The sequence below is a fragment of the Acartia tonsa genome, chromosome 5, assembly GCF_053477335.1.
Source record: "Acartia tonsa isolate MP-2025a chromosome 5, ASM5347733v1, whole genome shotgun sequence".
In the NCBI taxonomy this organism is placed as follows: Eukaryota; Metazoa; Arthropoda; class Copepoda; order Calanoida; family Acartiidae; genus Acartia; species Acartia tonsa.
In genome coordinates this window covers 44,174,935-44,196,897 of record NC_137264.1, presented here as the reverse complement: position 1 = coordinate 44,196,897, position 21,963 = coordinate 44,174,935, and the positions used below count along the sequence as shown (strand labels likewise).

Below are 21,963 nucleotides of genomic sequence, written 5' to 3'. Positions count from 1 at the left end.
ACTTTTTCAAATATCAATTTTACACAATACGTGTTAACTCTATAATTGATTTTGTATTTCCTCGAAAGGATTTTCCTTTTGTTATTTTTATAAAATGTTTACAAGGGCTCTTATTCTTCAAAAGGATTACCATAACCTCCTCCCTCGTTTTACAATCTAAGCTAATATCTTCAGATCCCTTTTACCTATTATCTCAGTTCCTATTAGAGCTAATGAGCTAAATTTTGTGCATGAACCCTGAATTAGATAATAAATTTCCGACCTTAAGTGAGTCAAAGTCAATTTTCGCTTCCTTCACCCTTTTATGTAAAACCTTTGTTTCTAGGTCCTTATTTACTTAAAAATTTCAAACGGCTGTAGTTTTCTTATTTTTGAAGCTAGAAGAACAATATTTTTGCAGAAAATGTTTATCTTTATGTAACTTTTTATTAGAAATATCAAAACATAAATTTCAGCGGCCGCAACTGTACTTTGCAGCTGCCAGAAGCCGCAGTCGGCAGGAAAACGGCAGCGGATTTTTAATACGTAATGTAGACATGTAAGAAAAGCTTACGTTAAATTTTGAAGTATTTAAGTCAAAAATTGCAGCCACAGGAGCCTTTCAAAGGTTTCTGGAGACCTGGAGGATTAGTACCTGCAGGATCATACCTGGAACCTGAAATTGACTTGAACACCTGTATTTCATATGAGGATGTACTACTAGAGGATATTTTAGTATTTATAAGATAAAATGCTTTGCTTAAGTCAAAAAAATGTATTCTCTTTACCTGGATGACCCTGCTAGGTTTGCTGGCATCCTGTGCCCGACAGGAGGGAGATATGAAAAAAATTCCAACTCTCAGTTATGTGTCATAACCATACTTGAAAAGTCACGAAGTTTGCAGGGTGTAAGGGAGGGGACAATGGATCGAATATTCAATTTTTAGAAGTCTCAGACTTTGGGGACTGGCTTAAAGGGAATGTGCAAGAATTTAGCAGTTTCTGACTGAGTTTGGGGACTTGCGCATGAAATCCCGCTACTCGTTATGTATGTTTTGAATATTGCAGACGGGGAGAAGGGATAAGGGAAGTGGGGGCATGGGAAATAAACACTCGTTGTGTTAGTTTGGAATGTAGCAGACGGGGAGAAGGGAGAAGGGAGGTTGGATTAAACTGGATTTCATGCCCTTTCTTTGATAACTCTTATATTGAATTTATTGCCCATTGTCCCCTCCCTTACTCCCTGCGAAGTTTGGGCTCTTTATCTTTCACACGCAGAAAATGAGATAGAAAAAACCGGCGGGAGGGGGTTCAAGCGCCTCCCCCCCCCCCCCCCGACTGTTAAGGTTTAAGCAAGGCTTTATATTAAAAAATTGGATTAAACACCTTTTCTAAAATGGGTGGAGGGGGGTTAGGTCTAATTGCAATATAAAGGTTATATACAAGTAAGTAAAGGAACAATGGACGATTAAATTATAAACAAAATATTCCAATATGTAAATTAAAATTAGTGATTCAGACGTTTGGACACCTTAATGAACCAACGAATCAAAATTCCATAAAAGTTCCCAAAGTTGTTAAGCCAACTAATAAGAAATTTTTATCATAAAACTTTAGGGACTAGTGTAATAAACAGCAAAGTGTCCCCTCCCTTCCTGGGTTCTATACCTAAACTGTTTATGATTCTAGATGGAAATATTTTTCTTTCATTCTTCTTTTTTGATAATAAAAACAATCTTTTCATTTTTCTGTGCCAATCCATTCAAGCAAACTTGCAAATCCATAGTCCGCTATACCATACCTCTGATGATATAGGTTTCTTACAGTTATAGGCTGATGATAAATAATTGATTTGTTCTTATAAACTTGTAATAATTAAGTTGAGTGTCCAAACGCTTAAACCACCAGTTGTAATCTACAAAAGGGGTAATTTTGTGTATCATTATTTGGGATTTGCATAAATTTATCAACCATTGTCTTATCCCTTTATATCCATGTTTTTATATAGAATAGTAGTGCAATAAAAGAACAAAAGTGTCATGGTTATAATATAAATTGTTGTTATGCTCGCACACACCAATTTTATAGCCGGCTTCTATTTACTTTTCAAACTAAATATTATCTCAAACTTTTCATAAGTTCTTTTCAAAAAAAAATTTTATTTTAAATGCTTCCATTTATATATTTATATTTTTTTTTGCTTTAAAGTTTCACTTTTACTGTAATATGAAAAAATAAGACAGTTTATTGGTAAATTTTATTTTAAAAATAACATTTTAGCGGCGTCTTTAGGTCAATCAAAATTATTTCACATCTGTCCATTATTACATAAACACAACAAATGGACATTTAGAGTAGTTGCGCTTCTAAAACAAATAAATTCAAGAATGCAAGGATTTAAAGGGATTGATGTACATCACTAATAATGATACACAATATTTCCCCTTTTTTACATTACAATTAGTTGGCCACTCAATTTAATGAACTAACCTATTAAAATCAAAAAGTCCCCAAGGTAGTTGAGTAAACAAATAATAAAACGTTATTATTAAACTTTGGGGACTAATAATAAACAGTCCAATGTCCCCCTCGTCACCAGAAATGCATTAATCCGTCTTTAAATGTTGAAGTGTTTGTTAATATTTATTTGTTTATGTTTTATTCTAATAGCAGGACATATTTACAATATGGGAGGAAGGGGACAAGGTTGTTTATTACTCTAGTCCCCAAAGTTTTGTAATAACGTTTTCTTATTCGTTGACCAACAAATTTGAAGACTTTTATTAAATCTTGATTGGATGTCCAACCATTAAATGTTATCTTAAGAAGGGGTAATTTTGTGCATCAAAATGTATATATTTATTTATCGGTCATTGCTGATCCATGACAAATATTCAATTTATTTAGTATTTTGTTTTTAAAGAACATTATGGTTTCGAAATAGAATAAAAAACATGAAGCTATACTGAAAAACCATGTATAGCATAAAATTACAGATAATTTTCCACAAGTATTTAATTAGAAATTATAAAATTTGTTTTGTTATTCCGGGCCTTTGTCGGTACAAACAAAACTGGTTTCAATATCCGGGGAAAGGATGCGATAAATAAATATTCTCGTATTCATTCGAATCCGGTGGATAGGAACCGGTTCTCATCCATACGAAAAAAACTATGTCTAGCATCGTATTATATCCAGCTTTCTACGAATATAGAAATATACCATTATAAGATTAAAACCAGTTTTTTTAGCCCCGAGGTGCCGAAGGCACGGGCTACACTTCTTGTACTGAATTTAAATTTTTTTATATGTTTCAATGTTTTAACAAATTAAAACATTTTATGAAAATAGTTTTTTTTATTTATAAGGAAAAAAGGTTGTCTATTTGTTTTGGATTCTAAATAAAAACCTTTTTCACATGAAATTGAAAACTATCTATAATACAAAGTAGAACGATGTTTGTTTCTCTGTTTGTTTATCTGTCTGTTTATTTGTAGCGAAGGTTCTCGCTAACCGCAGAACTGATCGGGTTCTCCTTTACAGGGTAGCTTCTCATAGATCCTGGGAAGGTTTATAACTAATTTCTTGGGGGGGGGGGGGGGGACACTAGACAATAATCCCAAAAAATTTTGTAGACAAGGGTATCAAAATTAAATTTCCCGTTGTCTGAGCTTCTAGTATGTAGTTTACTTTCACTGTCAGTCATCATGAAATATTTTTAAATTTAGAAATCTTGAGAAAGGTTTTAAGATTTTTTCTCCAATAATCTTTATTTTAACAAAACTCCTTGTCCAAATTGCTAAACATGATTTTTTATGCTTTGCTACTTATGGATATTAGTATTCTTGTTCTTTATGCACTGCACATGTTGTATGATGTACTTTAAGTTTATTTTGTTAATGCAGAGTCTGTATATTTGTTTTTCAAAAATAAAAAGTCTATTTCTGTCTTTTATTTTCTTAAAGTATAAACAAATATATATTTATACAAGGAATTAATGTTTGAAGCTGTGGAAGCTAGAATAATAGCCTAAAACCTGGCAATACAATTGATAATAACCTAACTTTTGTTTTTAGGACAAGTTTGGTATCACCAGGCAGCGTTGTAGTGAATGATTCTGGACAGATCAGGGACCCAAACGATTCTCTCACCTGGAAGTTTAAAGGTAGGGTTGCCGGGACGCAGTGTCTCAAAAATCAGCCATGTGACGTCATAAAAGTAAGGGAGATGAGAGGAGTGTTAAAAAATAAGGACAATTATGCTCATAGGCATTGCAAAAATAAATAAAATGAACGGTGAAGAGTTATTAATTTGAATTCGAGTATAATTGTAAATACATCAGACTAGGGACACTGAGTTTTAACAAGAAGAAAAAAAAAGTTTTTGGAAAGGGATTTATTTTTAATATTCAATTATTTTTTCTAGTCATGGATGCATTATACTGTACAAATAATACAGTATGACTCTCGAAAAAGTATTTTTTAGCATCTGTCGCCCACATTCCTCAATAAAATATTAAAAGATGCATATGTAAACTGGATATTGCTAAATATTTCTTATTTTTTTTTTATTAGTATATTACTTTTTTTCAACCGGATAAAAAACAAATAAGAAAGAAGAGCAAGTTTACAATTGATACATTTTTTATTTACACATTTACATATAAAAAATTACTTTTCAAAATTTCATCAAATGCATTGAGCCAATAAATTCCTGCCCATTTCATACAAATTACTTAAAGACACATAAAATATACGCTATTCTAAAAATGCTTTTTAGAACAAGTGAAAAAATTGCTTTCATCATGAAATAAATTTCTTGGAAACATCTTTATAAGTTTTATAAAAAGTATTAAATATTTTGAAGAAAACACGTCATTTCACTTTTTAAAAAAAATTTTCTTGAAAAGTTACTTTTTCCTCTGCCACTTTTTCAAAACTTTAGCCCTTAAAATATCAGCTGTTAATTGATATAAAAAATATTTTTTTATCTACTTATGTGGAAATCTATAGAGAACAAGGACATATACATTCTTTAACAATTCATTGAGAAATATGGGCTGCAGATGCTAAAAAAATACTTTTTTGAGAGTCAATCTGTATGTTAGATGTAAGTTTGCCAGAAGTTTCAATACTATTATATTATCATTTATATAAATAAAATTCAGTTTGTGAAACACATTTATACTGTTTGAATTTGACTGGCAAAAATACATCTTATCCCGGATGTGTAAATGACAGTCCCCAACTCAATCGCATTCTAAATCTATTTTGAAATTTCTTCATATTATATTTTGTAAAAAGAGAAAAACCTTTTTTGTGCAGGCGAATGGACGAACGGATCCAACATTCTTGGCCTTGTATTTTTTGCCATTGTCTTTGGAATTGCCCTGGCTAAGATGGGAGAGAAAGGAAAACCTCTGCTAGACTTTTTTACATGTCTCAGGTATAGAAATAGGATATTTTATATTTGTTGTATGTCTGTCTGTCTTTCTGTTTGTCTAATTGTCCATCTGATTCTGTTGTTTTATGTTTTGGATGTTTTTGTCTAAATTTCTAGCTGATAACCTGAATGTTTTGTTGTCTGGCTGTTTGTTTTTTATCTTTCTATTTTATATCTGGAATAATTCTGTCTCTTTTGTCTTTATTTTTGATAATTTTTTTGTGATTTAATTTTGTATCAGTCTTTACCTCCGTCGATGTAAATGTCTTTTTCCAGTATGGCTTCTAAACTGATTAATATCTGCTTGATTAGAACCGGTTCTCAGCCATACAGCATCGTACTACAGACAGTTTTCTTTGAATATTAAAATGAAAAATCAGAAAATCAATACCAGTTTTGTTATTAAGGGGCCAAAGGCCTGGGCAAACAAAACTGGTTTTAAATAAGTTACATTTTATTATCTGCGAAAGCGTTGTCTATAATACGATTCGATAAATAAACAATTTTTTTTGTCTAGTGATGCTATGATGGTAATAACAACCTGGGTTATTAATCTTGCTCCAGTCGGCGTCTTCTTCCTTATTGGTGGACAGGTACCATTTTATTTTTGGCAGGTTGCTTCGCCCCAAGACTTTAATCCTTGAATATTCTGTGTGTAAAAGATTATAATAAAATGTTAGAGAGAGAAAGATTAAATAAATGTAATTCCCAATTGCAATGACCTTGTGCCGACTCTCAATTGGGTCTTTAAAAATCAACCAATACTAACGGAAATATTAACCAGAAAATAATTTGCTAGCAGACGCAAAAGGTCATTGAAAAAGGTAGGGGAGATAGTTATCTGCATATACATCTAAGTGACTTTACTTGGACCTAAAAAAAAGTTTTTAAATAAGAGGGTGAAGGAAGCAAAATTCTTAATCAAATAGGGGGGGGGGGGGACAAGCACACATTTTTAAGCCCGCTAGCTCTAATAAAAGCTGATGTAATAGGGAGGAAGGAGCAGAAAAGGGCCAAAATTTTAATGTTTTGTGTTTTAATGCCTCGTCTCAAAAATTTATGTGGGTCAAATTCCTAACTATCTAACTATTTTTGTTTATTTTTTATAAACTTTTTTTGTGGGGTGAGCAATTGGCCAGTTTTTTAATGTTAATGTTTTACAGTTTCTCAGGATAGACAATAAAATTTTCTTAACATTGTAACAAGATCAGTTCAGTCATTTATTTGATCTTGATTCTGGACATCCTGTTACTTTATATTATGCAATTATATTAATCTTGATCAAACCTAACCAAAAAATCTAGAATAGTTATTTCTCGCATTGTATTATAAGCTGCTTTCCGCTGATATTAAATGTATAAATATTGTATTAAAACCATTTTTTCAGCCCCGAGATGATTGCCGAAGGCATTGGCTAAAAAAACTGGTTTTGCTCTTATATGATCGTTCATTTTCATATTCGTAGAAAACTGGATATAATATGATGCTAGACATAATTTTTTCATATTGATGAGAACCGGTTCTAATCCAACGGATATTAATCAGTTTCGAATGAATAAGAGAAAAAAATTATATATATTGGATTGAAAATGTATCTTTATACCAATCAATTACCTACCTATCATCTTTTGATGATAAATACTGAATTAATTTTAGGTACTTGGAACAAATGATTTCGGAGTGGTGTTGAACCAATTGGGATGGTATTTTGCCACTGTTATGTTAGGTAAGTGAAATATCTAAAGTATGATACGATAAATAATTTCTATGTATTACTATATAAAAAAATCTTTATTAACAAAGTTTTGTAAGAATATGCATCTATTAGTAACAAAGCTACTCTGTAATTCATAGTCAAGATACCTTTAGTCATCGTCAGGTAGGTGGCGAGTTCAAATCTTGGCCAACACTAAAGACGTTAAAAGTTGAGCCTACTTCTGCTATGCCATAAGCGCAAAAGGTGTAGTAAGAGAAGGGGAAGTGTCTTTGCCCAAAACAGGCGAAATTCTTTACCTTGAACAGTTAGAACTTCGGGACAAAGTTCGGTCAATGTTACTGTCTAAAGAGGTCGGGTTCTAGGTTGTTATTAATGGTCCCCGGCCACGAGGTATCAATTCCCTCACCGTAAAATCATGTATGTTTTTACTCAGATTGTACGATGTTTTCTTTCAGGTCTGTTTTTCCATGGTTTTATTGTGCTGCCTATCATTCTCACTGTTTTCACTAGAAAACTTCCTTTCAGGTAATGTAGAAATTCATATTCAGTAAGGCCTTGAAACCGTACTATCATCCGTTGGATTAGAACCGGTTCTCAGCCATACTGAAAAATTTATTTACACACCGAATTACACTATATTTTCCACGAATATTTAAGCAAAAATCACAAAATTAATACTAGTTTTCATCTTATCATTTTTCATTTTACTATCCACAGAAAGCCGTCTATAATACTATGCAACAAGTAACTAAATAAGATTCTTTAAATATTGAGAGCAACTTTTCAGGAGGCCTTTCCCTGTCTTTCTATATAAGACTTTCTTTCTTTATAGTTTTGATGAAAAAAATCCTATTTATTTTACATTTGAGTTTATGTTCCTCAAAGATAAGCTTTAACTTTAAAGTTAAATAAATTATTTTTTTATCAAAAGTAAAGGAAGATTTTAAAAGTTTTGTATTTAACTTACGTAGAATATGATTCATGAGAAGTTTTATTCTATAAGTTTTAATTTTAGTGGATTTTTACTAAACAAAATTATTGTATTTTCCATTTTAGCTTCATAGCCGATTAATATCCGCTGGACTTAAACCTATTCTAAGCCAGACTGAAAACTAATGTATTGTATCGTATTATATAAATTTTTCTACTAATAATAAAATAAAAATTATAATATTACTTCCATTTTGTTAGCCCGGTCCTTCGGCACAATTAGGATTAACAAAGTTTGTAAATTTTACTATCCGTTGAAAGCTGTCTATAATACATTGTGATTAATAACTTTAATTTGTTATAGGTTTATCGCCAACATGACGAATGCTATCACAACAGCTTTTGGAACAGGATCCAGCAGTGCTACGCTTCCTGTCACGATCAGGCACACACTATCAATCAATCAATGCCTAAAGATGGTTTGGAATAGGTTAGGTTAGGTTAAGTGTCCACTCCGACGTTTGTTACTCCTGCGTTTTTCCTAGGACCTTAATCTGATTTTATGACATTGCGTAGCATGATTATTACACAACCTGCGCATGGAGTTTTATAACACCATTTTCTTATTCGTTGGATTAACCACTTTAGAGATTTTTATAAAATTTAATTGGTTGGTTCCTTTTTAATTTAACCACTGATTGTAATCTATAGAAGCGTTCGTTTTGTGTATCATCATTGGGGATGTACATGATTTGTATTTAGCGTCTTAAGGTATGACACAATCCCATTCATCTAAAGCACGCATTTTACCTTTTTGGATTTTTGAGGACAACATAATATTTATAAGAAGTATCTGTTTACAGGGATCTAAAGGGATAAGAAAATAGCCGATATATTGATGACATCTCTTTCTTTAGATTAAAATTAATGGTTTTAACGTTACACTCAACTTAATGTACCAATAAATCAAAATTCATTTAAATAGCCTCTTGTCTTCTCTCTCTCTCTCTATCTCTCTCTCTCTCTCTCTCTCTCTCTCTCTGATCTGTTTATCATTTTTTTTAAAATTTTCACATCTTTTCTGTCCTTTATTAAACACTTTATTCCTTTGCAGTAAGGGATTTGGCGCACTTCACATGTCACGCCTTGCTTTGACACAATCAAATTATTTCCACTTCGATTTATATCCGGTTGATTAGAACCAGTTTTGTTCGATTGTGCCATAGTCCCCTTGGCTCTAACAAAACTAGTTTTAATCTTAAAATTTTTATTTTAATATCCGCTGAATGGTGTCTATTATGCAATGAAATAAAAAGCCACAAAAAAAGATTAATAAGTTACTATACTCTTTTTAAAAGTTCAAACAAAAATGTAATTTATAAGAGAAATCTTTTTGAGATATTTGAACTTGAAATGTATCCCGACTTGCTTTTTTAAAAAAAAATAATTCAATGAAACTAAAATGTTCCAGTTAATTTTGTTTGAAAAATTCTGCGTTATATAAATCCAGCGGCTACGCCCCTAGTGGTCTCTAGGCGCACGTTATATTTTCTCTTTTCATTAAATGTTAAGATTAGCTATTTACCAAAATTATCCACTAGGCAACATTTTATTTTTGTATTATTTTGGCGATTTCTCATGGGAGGGTGGTCCCTCTCCCAATAGCTATAAACCTTCCCAGGACTAGGAGAAGCTACACTGTAAAGGAGAACCAAAAAGGTTCAGTGATTAGCGTTGCTGGTTGAAAGTCAATTCAAGGTTGGTTAAAAATATAATTTGACTCCTATTTGGTAATAACGTTTTGTTACATATAAAAAATCCTGATTAAACTAAGGAGCAGTGTGTGATACATTTTTTAAAAAAATCTTTCAAAGGAGAAGAAATTGGTAAAAATTCAGAAATGAAGGGACAAATTAGTAGAATTTATTAATGTCTGAAAGTCGGAGAGCGAGGGGACATTGAGCTATAAATTACAATTACTTAGTTAATTTAAACATACTATCTTAGCTTTTCAATCAGTTTCTTTAACCCTTAACAGTCGGGCCCTTGCCGCACCTTAATCGGTCCTATTAGAGCTAGAGGGCTAAAAAAAATTGTGCAAGTCCCCTGTTTGATAATGAATTTCCGACCTTAATTAAGTCAAAGTCAATTTTCGCTTTCTTCACCCTTTTATTTAACAACCTTTGTTTTAAGGTCCTTTTTTACTTAAAAATTTAGTTTTCTTATTTTTGGAGCTAGAATATCAATTTTTTTTTGCAGAAAATGTTTTTCTTTATGTCAATTTTAGAAATATCAAAATATAAATTTCAGCGGCCGCAGCTTTACTTGGCAGCTGCAATCCGCCGCAGTCGGCGGTCGGAGGAAAAACGGCGGCGGATCTTTATGAAATTTTAATACGTTATGTAGACATTAAAAAAAACTCTATGTCAAAAATTTCGGCCACAGGAGCATTTTAAAGATTTCTGCAGACCTGGAACCTGAAATTGACTTAAACACCTGTATTTGATATGAGTATGTACTATTAGAGGATATTTTATTATTTTGGTAAGATAAAATGCTTTGTTTAAGTAAAAGAAAAAATATTTTTGCTCTTTACCTGGATGACCCTTCCAGGTTTGCTGGCATCCTGTGCCCGCTAGAATGGAGATATTAAAAAAATTCCAACTCTCAGTTATGTGTCATACCAATTCTGAAAAGTCACGCAATTTAAGCTTTTTATCTTTCACACACAGAAAATGAGAAAGAAAAGAACCGGAGGGGGGGGGGGGGGGCGTTAAACGCCGTTAAGGGTTAATATACAAAAAAGGTAATAATGATCTTGATTTTTTAATTAGGGATGTACAACAATTAATCTTTCAATTTCAATTTTACTGAAAAATCATGTATCGTATCTTATTTTGGACAACTTCCCATAAATAAAAATAAAACAGACTGGTTTAAAAAGTATATTTTTTATTTTATTATCTGCGGAAAGTTGTCTATATACGTTGCGATAAATAACTACTAAAGAATTTGATCTAGCAAAGCAAAATAACTTTCAATATGTTTTTCTTATTGGTAAATTGATGTACATTCACAGTGATGATACACAAAATTGCCCCTTCTCTAGATTTAAATTAAAGGTAGAAACGTTGGACACTAGACTTAAAGAACCCACAAAAAATTTATTTAAGTCTCCAAAATTAACGATTAAGAAAACGTTATTATAAAACTTTGGGGACTAGTGTAATAAACATGGCAATGCCCCCTCCCTCCCTGGATAAAACAAAGTTTAGCTCACGTACCCATCCTTTTTTCTTGGCATAAAATCCAAAATCCCTACAGCCTACAATTGTGGTAATACGACACCCATACGGACAGGCCCAATACAGAGTTGCTTCGCTGTGACTTATGATAACAAACCCACCGCACTAATCCTATTATATCACTCTCCATCTCATGACCGCTGTTAACCCCGCACCCGGCGGTCAAACTAAGCCTGCCTAAATGTGGGGAGGGGACTTGAACATGCAATTATCACGAGTCCATCATGCACTTATATAATCGGGAGGCACTGCCTCCCCTTTTACCACCGCTGCCCCCACAGCCTGTTTACCGTCGGGCGCTAAGCCCTAGCGCCCCACACCCCCTTCAAACCTAACTATTGTCATATTTTTGTTGTATATATATAGTAACCATAACTTGTAAATATTATTCAGTTTAAATATATAATTCTGTATGATTGAATCCTGCTTGTTTGTTTGGTAGAATACTTAAAGGCTAGGGCCCGTTGAATCCGAACTCGTTACCCCGTGGGCCGAGTACGCTCGGCTTACCAGAACTTGGTGTCAGCGTGTTTCAATCGAGCCTTACAGAACTAGCCTATTCTACCTCTGATTGGACCCTTTGGCAAGTAAGGGGACAATCAGCCGCCAACTGAGAAGCCAACTGACCCGTGAGACGGCCTTTTTAGGTCGAATTTCCATCATTTTGAACACAATATGTGGGCCTCTGGCCTACGGCAAGCAGATTTAGCCTGCTAAAAGCGCCAGTTAAGACGCTTTGTCCGTGTCGTGTAGGAGTAGCGCTAGGTGCGCAGCCACGGCAACCGGATAATTTAGCTCAGACGGCTACAAAACTGAGTCTAAATTGGCAAGTGTAGCTGGGACAAGCCCCAGGACACCCAGGCCAAACCTACGAGACAGACAGCTGTGTGCTGGTCTCCCTAAGAAGGCAATGTGTGGCTGCGAAGCTTCAGCACACAAGTAAGCCCTACCACTGCGACGGATAGCAGATTTTGAGCCACAGGCACGGCAGGACGGGACATTCCCTGCCGCTGTCTCCCAGGATTCGAACCCGAGGCGCTGTAGGACGGGCCATTCCCTGCCGCCATTTGTCGGGATTCGAACCAGCGGCGCTGTAGGACGGGTCATTCCCTACCGCCGTCACCCCTCTGAACCTTGCAGGACGGACATTCCCTGCTGCCAGTGCTTCCAGAATCACACCTAGAGCTCCTAGTGATAACAACACATCATTGTGTATAAAAAAAGTCAACCAAGTGATAAAAATAAATATAAAATTGTTGACCAAGTGATAATTAATAAGCTCTAGTGATTCGAAGCTACAGTCTAAGCCACCATGGTTAGCGATACCACCATAGCTGCGGTGCGGCCACCACCAAAGTTTCTGCCAACCCCAGCCGAACGAGAGGCCCCCTTGTCTCAAGGGCAGGACCTCCACTTCCCCTGCCATATCAGGGTGAGGTTTCCTACTCCTGACCCTGCCCAGCATGTACAGGTCGATGCCATGGTTGATTCTGGCAACCGTGTACCAGGGTCTGCTGTAATTTCTGAGCACCTCATGCACGCGATGGGCGTGCAACGCATGTTGATTCCGGACAACACCCAGATCCTGACTGCTAATGAGGAAGGCCAGCCCCTCCAGGTAATTGGAAAATTAAAAGAGTTATATATGGCAGTTTCACACACTCTTATACTCCATCTATACCACGTGACTGTGGTCCGAAACCTCTCCCACCCTCTGAACTTGGGTGGGTATTTTCTCAAGGAGTTCGGAACTAGGCTCTGTTTCGACATGCAACCACCTTGCTTGTGGGCGCGTGGGGAGTTTATCCCACTCCGTGGCGTCCCCATTGACCGGGAGACAGCCGAGAGAGAGCTAAGCTATGAGGGGCCTCTGCCAGGCCCCCTGCCTGAGCAGCCGCGTGTGGTTGAGAAAGGCACACACTGGGTGGACGCTGAGCTCAACGCACACAAGGGCGCTAACCTGCTAGCCATGGGGTTGCCCCCAGTGCCCAAGGTGCCAAGGGAGAGCCTGCCAACAACGTTTCCTGAGATTGCCAGCCCTCCAGAACCCATCTTCTCCTCCGACATCTTTATCAACGGCCAGCCGTGTCCCCCTGGCCCCCTCTACCTGGGACCTCCAGCCAGTCCACCAGCCAAGCCCGAGTCCAGACCCGTCAAGTCGCGGTCTGATGTACCCGGAGCCACACTCAACTCTCAGGCCCCAGCCTCTCCCGGCGCCGTGCCCGTCAAGTCGCGGCCGGACGCCCACGGAGCCAAAGCTGGACCCAGCATTTTGGCCTCTCCCGGCGCCGAGCCCGTCAAATCGTGGCCGGACGCCCCCGGAGCCAAGCCTGGCTCCGACACGTCAGCCTCTCCAGACGCCGAGCCCGTCAAGTCGCGGCCGGTGGGTCCCGGAGCCAAGGCTGACCCCTCACCAGCCACGTATAGGCTGAGCGCTGTCACTCCAACTGACGGTCAACCACCCCAGCTCCGCACAGCCAAGCGGGTGGTCCTGCCTGGCCGCGGGGTTATGGCAGTCCCTGTTGAGCTAGTAGGCCATCGCACCAAGGATGCCATTCAACTAGCTGCCCCAGAACAGAGGTTTGGGGAGGACCTTGTTATTCCAGAGGGCCTGTATGCCCACAGGCCTGGCTCTGCCACTGTGTTTAGAGTACTGGTGGTCAATGAGGGGGAGGTGCCCCTCTTGCTGGATGCTGGCCTCCCAGTGGCAGGGGAGCTGGTCAAACCTGACATTCTGGAAGTTTCTGATACGCCTCCCCCGCGTCTCCACTCGGTCCAAGAACCTGCTGAGCCTATAGACATGCAGGAGTTGTGGGAGGCCTTGGAGATGGAAGACAATGAGTTCCTACGCAAGGACCCCTTGCTCAAGAAGGAGGTCTGGACTACGTTGTCAGAGTACAGGGACGTCTTCTCTAATTCTACCCCCGGCTGCACAGATGTGGTTGAATTGCAGCTGCGCCTCAAGCCAGGGACCCAGCCGATCCGCCAGAGATTTAGGGATCTGAACCCGCGGCAAGAGGCTGAACTAGAGAAACAACTGGACACTTGGCTACAGGAAGGAGTCATAGAGCCGTCGGACTCCGCCTGGAGCAGCCCCCTGGTGCCCATCAAGAAGAAGGACGGGAGCACCCGCTGGGCCGTCGACTACAGGGCCCTCAACAAGTGTCTGGAGCTGGACAGCTACCCCCTGCCTAGGATCCAGCAATTGGTGGAACGAGCTGGCGGGCACCGTGTCTACAGTGCTCTAGACGCGGTGGCCGCATACTACACCATCCGTGTGTCTGAGGATAGCCGGCCATGCACCGCCTTCACCACCCCCAGGGGCTTGTATCAATGGAAAAGGATGCCCTTTGGCCTGGCTACGGCACCGTCTGTCTATTCCAGGTTTATTGCAGGGGTCCTAAACCCACTAGGCACAGCCAACCTCCAGTCATACCTTGACGACGTCCTGACCTTCCACCAGGATACCTGGGCCCACCTGGCCAGGCTCCGAGAGGTCTTGGAAGCCCACCGCAGGGGAGGGATCCGCCTCAAGCCAGCCAAGACCAAGTTGTTCCGGTCCAAGGTGGATTATCTGGGTCACACCCTCAGCCGAGAGGGGATAGCCATGCAAGAGGACTATATTGACCGCATCTTGGACTGGCCAGCCCCTAGCACCCCCAAGGATTTGCTGGCGTTGCTGGGCTTCTTTGGATACTACCGCCTGTTCATCCCAGAGTATGCCGACCTCACCTACGAGATGAATCGGCAGAAGACGGCCAAGGCCCTAACCTGGACGCCTGAGATGGAAGCCCAGCTGCTGCAACTCAAGGACAAGTTCCGACAGGCCCCCATCCGAGCGCCGCCCAGGTTTGATTTACCAGCAGTGTTCCAGCTCACCACAGATTTCAGCAGCCGCGCCATCTCTGCCATACTGAGTCAATGCCAAGAGGGCAAGGAGAGGCTGATTGCCGCCGTGGGGCGCAAGACAACCGACCCTGAGACGCGCTACCCGTCCTGGAAGGGAGAGATGGCCGCCATTATCTATGGGATCCGAAAATTCCACGGCATCTTGTCCTACCGCAGCTTCCAGATCAACACTGATTCCTCTGCCCTGCTACAAATGAAATCACTGAACACATCCACAGGGATGGTGGCCCGCTGGCAGGAGGAGCTAGCGGCCTTAGACTTTACCGTCTGCCACAGGCCTGGCACCCAGAATACCAACGCCGACGCCCTCAGCCGCCGGGAAGATGCCAACATGCCAACGGCTAGCGCCGAAGAATTAGCAGAGCAGGCTGAGTATATCCACAATCTGGCCCAGCTAGGGGAGCCCGCAGCTAGCCGGCCTCCTGCCGCCCGACTGGATTCAGCTAGAGTATTGGAAGCCCAGACACAGGACCCCCTCCTGCTCCGTGTCCGCCAATGGGTGGCTGATGGCAAGGCCCCAACCAAGGCTGAGCTGCGTGGCAAGGAACGAGACGAGCAGCAGTACGCCAGCCGCTTCTCAGCCCTGGGCCTTGACGAGCATGGCTGCCTCACCACCACTGACCAGACTCTGACGGGAGAGAGGACAAGATACCTGCTGCCTTCGGCCCTCCAGCAGGATGCGTTCTTTCTAGCCCATGGGACCCCCATGGCTGGGCACTTTGGGATGGACGCAACTATCGCCCGCGTTGCCATGCACTTCTGGTGGCCCAACCTAGCCCATGACGTCCGCCTGATGGTACAAACCTGCCCTGAGTGTGTCCAGAAAGTTACCAAGGAGAGGCTGAAGCAGGGGATCCACGTGCCCTCCCGCCAGGGGTATCCACAGCAAGTCCTATTCATCGACCTGGTGGGGCCACTGCCAGAGACTCCAGCTGGGAACCGCTACATCCTCACCTGCCAAGATGGATTTAGCCGGTTTGTCAGCCTCTACGCCATCCCCAACAAGCGCACCCTCACGGTGGCTGAAGCCCTGTTGCACCGCCACCTGGCCACGTTCGGATGCCCCCTGAAGATCCATTCCGACAATGGAATGGAATTTACCGGTCAGGTATTCCAGGAACTGGCCTCCCGGCTTGAGATTGGCCTGACACATCCACCACCCTACAATCCGCAGTCCAACCGAGTGGAGAGGTTTCATAGGACGCTCAACACAGGCATGCGCCTGTTCCTAGACAGAGACGATAACAACTGGGAGCCCCACCTGCCTGCCATCGCCTTTGCCTACAACACTAAGGCCTGTCGGTCCACTGGTGTGACCCCGTTCCTGGCCTTCTTTGGGAGAGAGGCCAAACTTCCGGTGGACATGGTGCTACGGCTGCCAGAGACCGAATATGCTTCAGTTCCAGCCAACGTCCAAGCTCTGTTGCAGCGCTACTATGCAGTTTATGATGCCATCCAGCAGAAGGAGGAGGGAGCCATCAGGAGGAGCGCGGCAGCTTACGAAGGCACGGCCAAGTATGAGGTTGGAGACTTGGTCTGGTACCTGGCCCCTCGCCTGGTGCCAGGAAAGGCAGCCAAGATTACCAAGAGATGGACTGGCCCCTGGAAAGTAGTGAGGAAAGCTACAGAAGTCCATTATGTCATCAAACCTGCCTCTCCAGTAGCCAGGATCTCAGAAGTTACCGCGCATGTAGGCCGACTGCGCAAATACACTGGAGATGTGACTGCCCACCAGATCCCAGAGGACATCCAAGTTGACGTGGACGGCGACGAGGATGCCACCGAGCTGCCAGTTGGAGCGGCGGCGCCCGCAGCTAGCAACCCAGGAGAGTTCCCAGTGCACCAGCCAGCCGCAGCCGCCCCACAGCCTAGCGGCCAAGATCGTGACCCAGTGGAGGAAAACCTGCAGGAGCAACCCAACGAACCACCGCCGCCGCCGCCTGCACCAGAGCCACTCAGAGATGCCATCTGGAACCCTGACGCAGACATGGAGAACCTGCCAGCCAGCAGCGGACCTGTAGGAGAAGAGCCAGCCACTGCGATGGAAGAAGCCGCCCCAGAAGAAGAAGAAGAAGCCATGTGCCCCCTGCTGATGACAGCCATCCCCATCCGGGTAGGAGCTAGGAGGCCAAGCAACCTGAATCAAGCAGGCGCCCCCATGGAGTTCTATGCGCCCTTTGCCATCACCATTCCACCCTTAGGAACCACCAGAATCTGCCTAGGCCTCCGTGTCCAGTTACCAGCCGAGACAGAACTGATCCTGCAGACGAGGCAGAATTTCCAGCGGCGAGGCCTGGCCGTGGCCAACCCACGCCTAGAAGCCAACCAGGAGCTGACAATGCTGATCACCAATCACAGTCAGACCGAGCAACGAGTGTCCCGAGGAGCCTGTGTAGCCCGAGCTGTCCTCCATCGAGCTGTGCCCCAGGAACTGCCTGTCCGGCGCATGAGCCGGCTGTCGTATCCCCAGGTTCAAGGCCTGGTGTCTCAAGAGCCACGCAACCCTTGAAGGGGAGGTTGTGGTAATACGACACCCATACGGACAGGCCCAATACAGAGTTGCTTCGCTGTGACTTATGATAACAAACCCACCGCACTAATCCTATTATATCACTCTCCATCTCATGACCGCTGTTAACCCCGCACCCGGCGGTCAAACTAAGCCTGCCTAAATGTGGGGAGGGGACTTGAACATGCAATTATCACGAGTCCATCATGCACTTATATAATCGGGAGGCACTGCCTCCCCTTTTACCACCGCTGCCCCCACAGCCTGTTTACCGTCGGGCGCTAAGCCCTAGCGCCCCACACCCCCTTCAAACCTAACTATTGTCATATTTTTGTTGTATATATATAGTAACCATAACTTGTAAATATTATTCAGTTTAAATATATAATTCTGTATGATTGAATCCTGCTTGTTTGTTTGGTAGAATACTTAAAGGCTAGGGCCCGTTGAATCCGAACTCGTTACCCCGTGGGCCGAGTACGCTCGGCTTACCAGACAATGATACATTATTAAAATATTATCAAACAATTTAAGCTCCTTACATAAAAATATTTACAAGACTGAATGGATTTTCTTTTTAAACTAACGGATTTTTTATTCCTTTTGAATATTAAAAAAATAATAATCTCTAAATCTCCAATTATGATAAAAAATTAAGAATAAGTTAATAGGGAAAAATCAAAGGATTACAGATTTATGAAAGATCTACAGCAAAAAGAGTAGAATAAATCATTTTTTGTAAGTAAATTATATCTATTCAAATTTTTCTCTATTTTTGGGGGAGGGAGGTACCTCGACCCTAGAAAAATGTTAAGTGGCCTCTAGGAGTATAAGGTTAATCCTATGTACTAACGTAACAGAGGAGGCTTGTCTGTCCATCTATATGTTTACCCAACAACAACTCGTTATAGGCTTGATCAATCGTTTTAAACTTTTTATGTTTAACCTCTGCGGGACATAAAACTATTCGACCTTGTACCTATTATAACCTAACAATACCTAGTTAAAAAGAAGATTCACTACTAAAAATCTTTAAAAATCTGTAACTTAAATTTCCCTTCTACAAACTGACACAGGAAGAATGGTTTATTTGTTACCTTAAACATTTTGGCTTCCATATTAAATATTGATAGGTTGGTTCAAACTTACCGTGTTCAAACTTTTTAAACATTAATTTTGTTTAATAGTAGGTGTGATTTGTCATTATTGGGTACACAGTACACACATCAATAATGATATATTGTCTTATCCCTTAAGCTCCCTGAATATACTTAAACTTTTTGAAATTTAACTTTCCTGTTCTATCTAGTCTTCATATTGATTAATCGTCTCTATTAAAAAGAAAATCCAACTAGATTTTAAATTTCCCATTTTAGAATTAAAAGATTTTTCAGCTTTTAGCCTAAGTTTTGGTAGAAATTTTTAATAAAAAAACATATCCTAATATAACAGTAAAAGAATTGTCGGTATGTCGATATGTGTGTGTGTAACGAAATATCCCCTTAACCGCTGGACCGAAATGGCTCTCGTTAACAAAAAAGGACCCAAGGAGAATTTTTTTTTCAAATACACCCTCTTCAAACAAAGTATATTTATTTTCTAAAGGTTCCCTAGAGATCTAATTAACGTAAAGACAGAACGACTTAAAGAGAAGCCATGCATCCAAATATCTGACTTTTTCTCACAATTTTGAGAAAAGAATTAAAAGAATAAAATATAATCCCAAGAAATGTTTGTGTCACATCAAACACGAGCAGTTATAAAATAATTAAAGTAAAAGATTAGAGGGGGCATGGGTTTAACAGCTGTACGTTACTTTAAATAGGGTCTTTGAATATCAGCCAATTTGTTAGTACAGGAAAAAAGACTCCGCCACTGGAACCAGGTTGTTGTATAGGTTATGCATCTAAACTTATACATCTATTAGCTAAAGACTTTTTCCAGGATTTCAAACTTTTAAGTTTCACAATTATATTTATGACATTCTTTTAACGTTTTCATAATATTGTTATGCGAAGCATCCAAAATTATCTATCGAACAAAGTATATTGATGTCTGTTCGTCTTAAAGTTTTTTACTAACGCTGAACCGATTAGGCTTTGCTATCCCGAGATTAAACCTACTGGTCCTGTTGTAAACTTTTTTCTGGGGAGTTTGGCAGCTCTTTCCAAACAAGTATTTAAAATGAAGATAAATTCAGGAAGGGAGGGGACATTGGGCTGTTAATCACACTAGTCTCGAAAGTATTATAATAACGTTTTCTTAATCATATTGCACAACAACATTGAAATTAAAGACTTGTAATGAATTTTTGTTGGTTGGTTCATTCATTTGAGTGTCCAAACATTCAACCACTAATTGTAATCTACAGAAGGAGTAATTTTATGTATAATCATTGGAGATGTACATTAATTTATCAACCATTGCCCTATCCCATTAGAATGTACATTGCAGTTTAGTTCAGTTTTACCCAATCGATGTAATCCTAAAAACAGTCTCTTTTGGACCATACAAAAAGATATTTTGATTTATTGAAAGAGTTACGTGAACTTCTTTCTTGTTAGAGCGTGAAGATAAGATAAAGAATAAAATATAGTTTTACATTTATATAAAAACCAAACTTGTCAATTTAGAATGTCAGCTGCGCCCCTTGCTTCCAGGGGCATCAAACATTCGACCTTACTCCCTAAAAAAAAAATATTTCGTGTGTGGGTGGGGGGTTGTTCCCCAACGATTTGAAGATGGGATGGAGGGAGGGATTCCCAATAGCAAAATAGCCTAAAACTTTAATAGGAATAACTTTCAGTAGCATATTGCGCAATATAAAAAGAAATATTTTCTTTATTTGATTACATCTGAGCTGGATCTTTAAATCATTGTAGTGGTGAGCCAGATCGGGTTGAGCCGAATTTCAACCAATCACAGCGCGGAATTTCATAAAATGATGTGCTCTCATTGGTGGAAAGTTGGCTCACTCCGATCTGGCTCACCACTAAATTGATTTAAAGATCCAGCTCTGTAGTGTTTCTTACAAAGCTAATATAAAGCTCAGTTTTACTTCCTACTTAAATTGTAATTGATCATAAATTCAAACTGCGCGTCTTGTGTTAATAGTAGAAAAATGTCATGTACACCGTTAGAATCATCATGAACTCAAGTTTTTGGAAATATAAGAACCATTCCTGTGCTACGTGAAGTATAGGAGCTACATGGTAAAATGTTCCAACTGAATTAAAACTGTTCAACTTTTCTCACATTTTTTAAGAGAGAAATGTTTTACCTGCCTCCGAAAAGTATTTCCAACTACTTATAACATTTACTTTCTTGTTTTACGTATAATATTACATTACATATGATATAAAGATGATAAAATAACTTTATACAATCAGGAAGGAAGGGGACATTAGGCTACTTATAACACAAGTCCCCGACGTTTATAATAAGTTCTCTTATTCGTTGGCTTAACAACTTTGGGAACATTTATTGAATTTTGATTGGAATGTTCATTAAGTTGAGTTCCCAGACGTTTCAACTACTAATTGTAATCACCAGAAGGGGCAATTTTATGAATAAACATTGGGGATGTACATCAATTTATCGGCCATTGTCTTATCCCTTTAGATTCCTGATATATGATATAATAATAAATCTATATGTGATATGATGAGCAAATGTAATAAAATGATTATACTCTAAGATTACGTGTATCGAGTAACAAAAACATATATATTTTCACAAATACTAAAAGTATGTCCACATTAAAAAACAGACAAAAAAACGCGATTTTTGCACTTATTTGAGACCAACGTTTTTAGAACAACATGAAAAGATAAGAGTTATTTATCGCATGGTATTACAGACAGCTTTACGCGGATACTAAAAAGAAAAAACTAAAAAGGCCCTTGCTAATTTAATTTTTTTACTTTTATTTTAATATTAGTGGAAAATTGTTTGTAATGCAATGTTATACATGATTTTTCAATATAACTGAGAACCGGTTCTAATGATATGTTCCAAAGCTATTTTTAAAAATATTTTTCCTTTAATATTTGCTAATAATCTTTTGAGGAATAAGATTTTTTGTTTAGCAATTCATATCATGGGAATAAGAAAATATAAAACAATATCGAATGATATTTTAAAATTGAAGGACAGCTCGGCTGCGTCTACAA

General features: G+C 39.5%; 1 protein-coding gene across 2 annotated transcripts in view; it reads left to right on the top strand.

The window, feature by feature from the left end:
* LOC145319612 (excitatory amino acid transporter 3-like) overlaps positions 1-21,963 on the top strand; it is a 102,413-nt gene that overhangs the window by 62,037 nt on the left and 18,413 nt on the right. For both annotated transcript variants that reach the window (XM_080161845.1, XM_080161846.1), the window contains 6 exons: positions 4,056-4,144; positions 5,304-5,424; positions 5,939-6,014; positions 7,078-7,147; positions 7,594-7,663; positions 8,433-8,513. In XM_080161845.1, the coding sequence (XP_080017971.1) occupies positions 4,056-4,144; positions 5,304-5,424; positions 5,939-6,014; positions 7,078-7,147; positions 7,594-7,663; positions 8,433-8,513 (507 nt within the window). The remainder of the gene's footprint in view (positions 1-4,055; positions 4,145-5,303; positions 5,425-5,938; positions 6,015-7,077; positions 7,148-7,593; positions 7,664-8,432; positions 8,514-21,963) is intronic.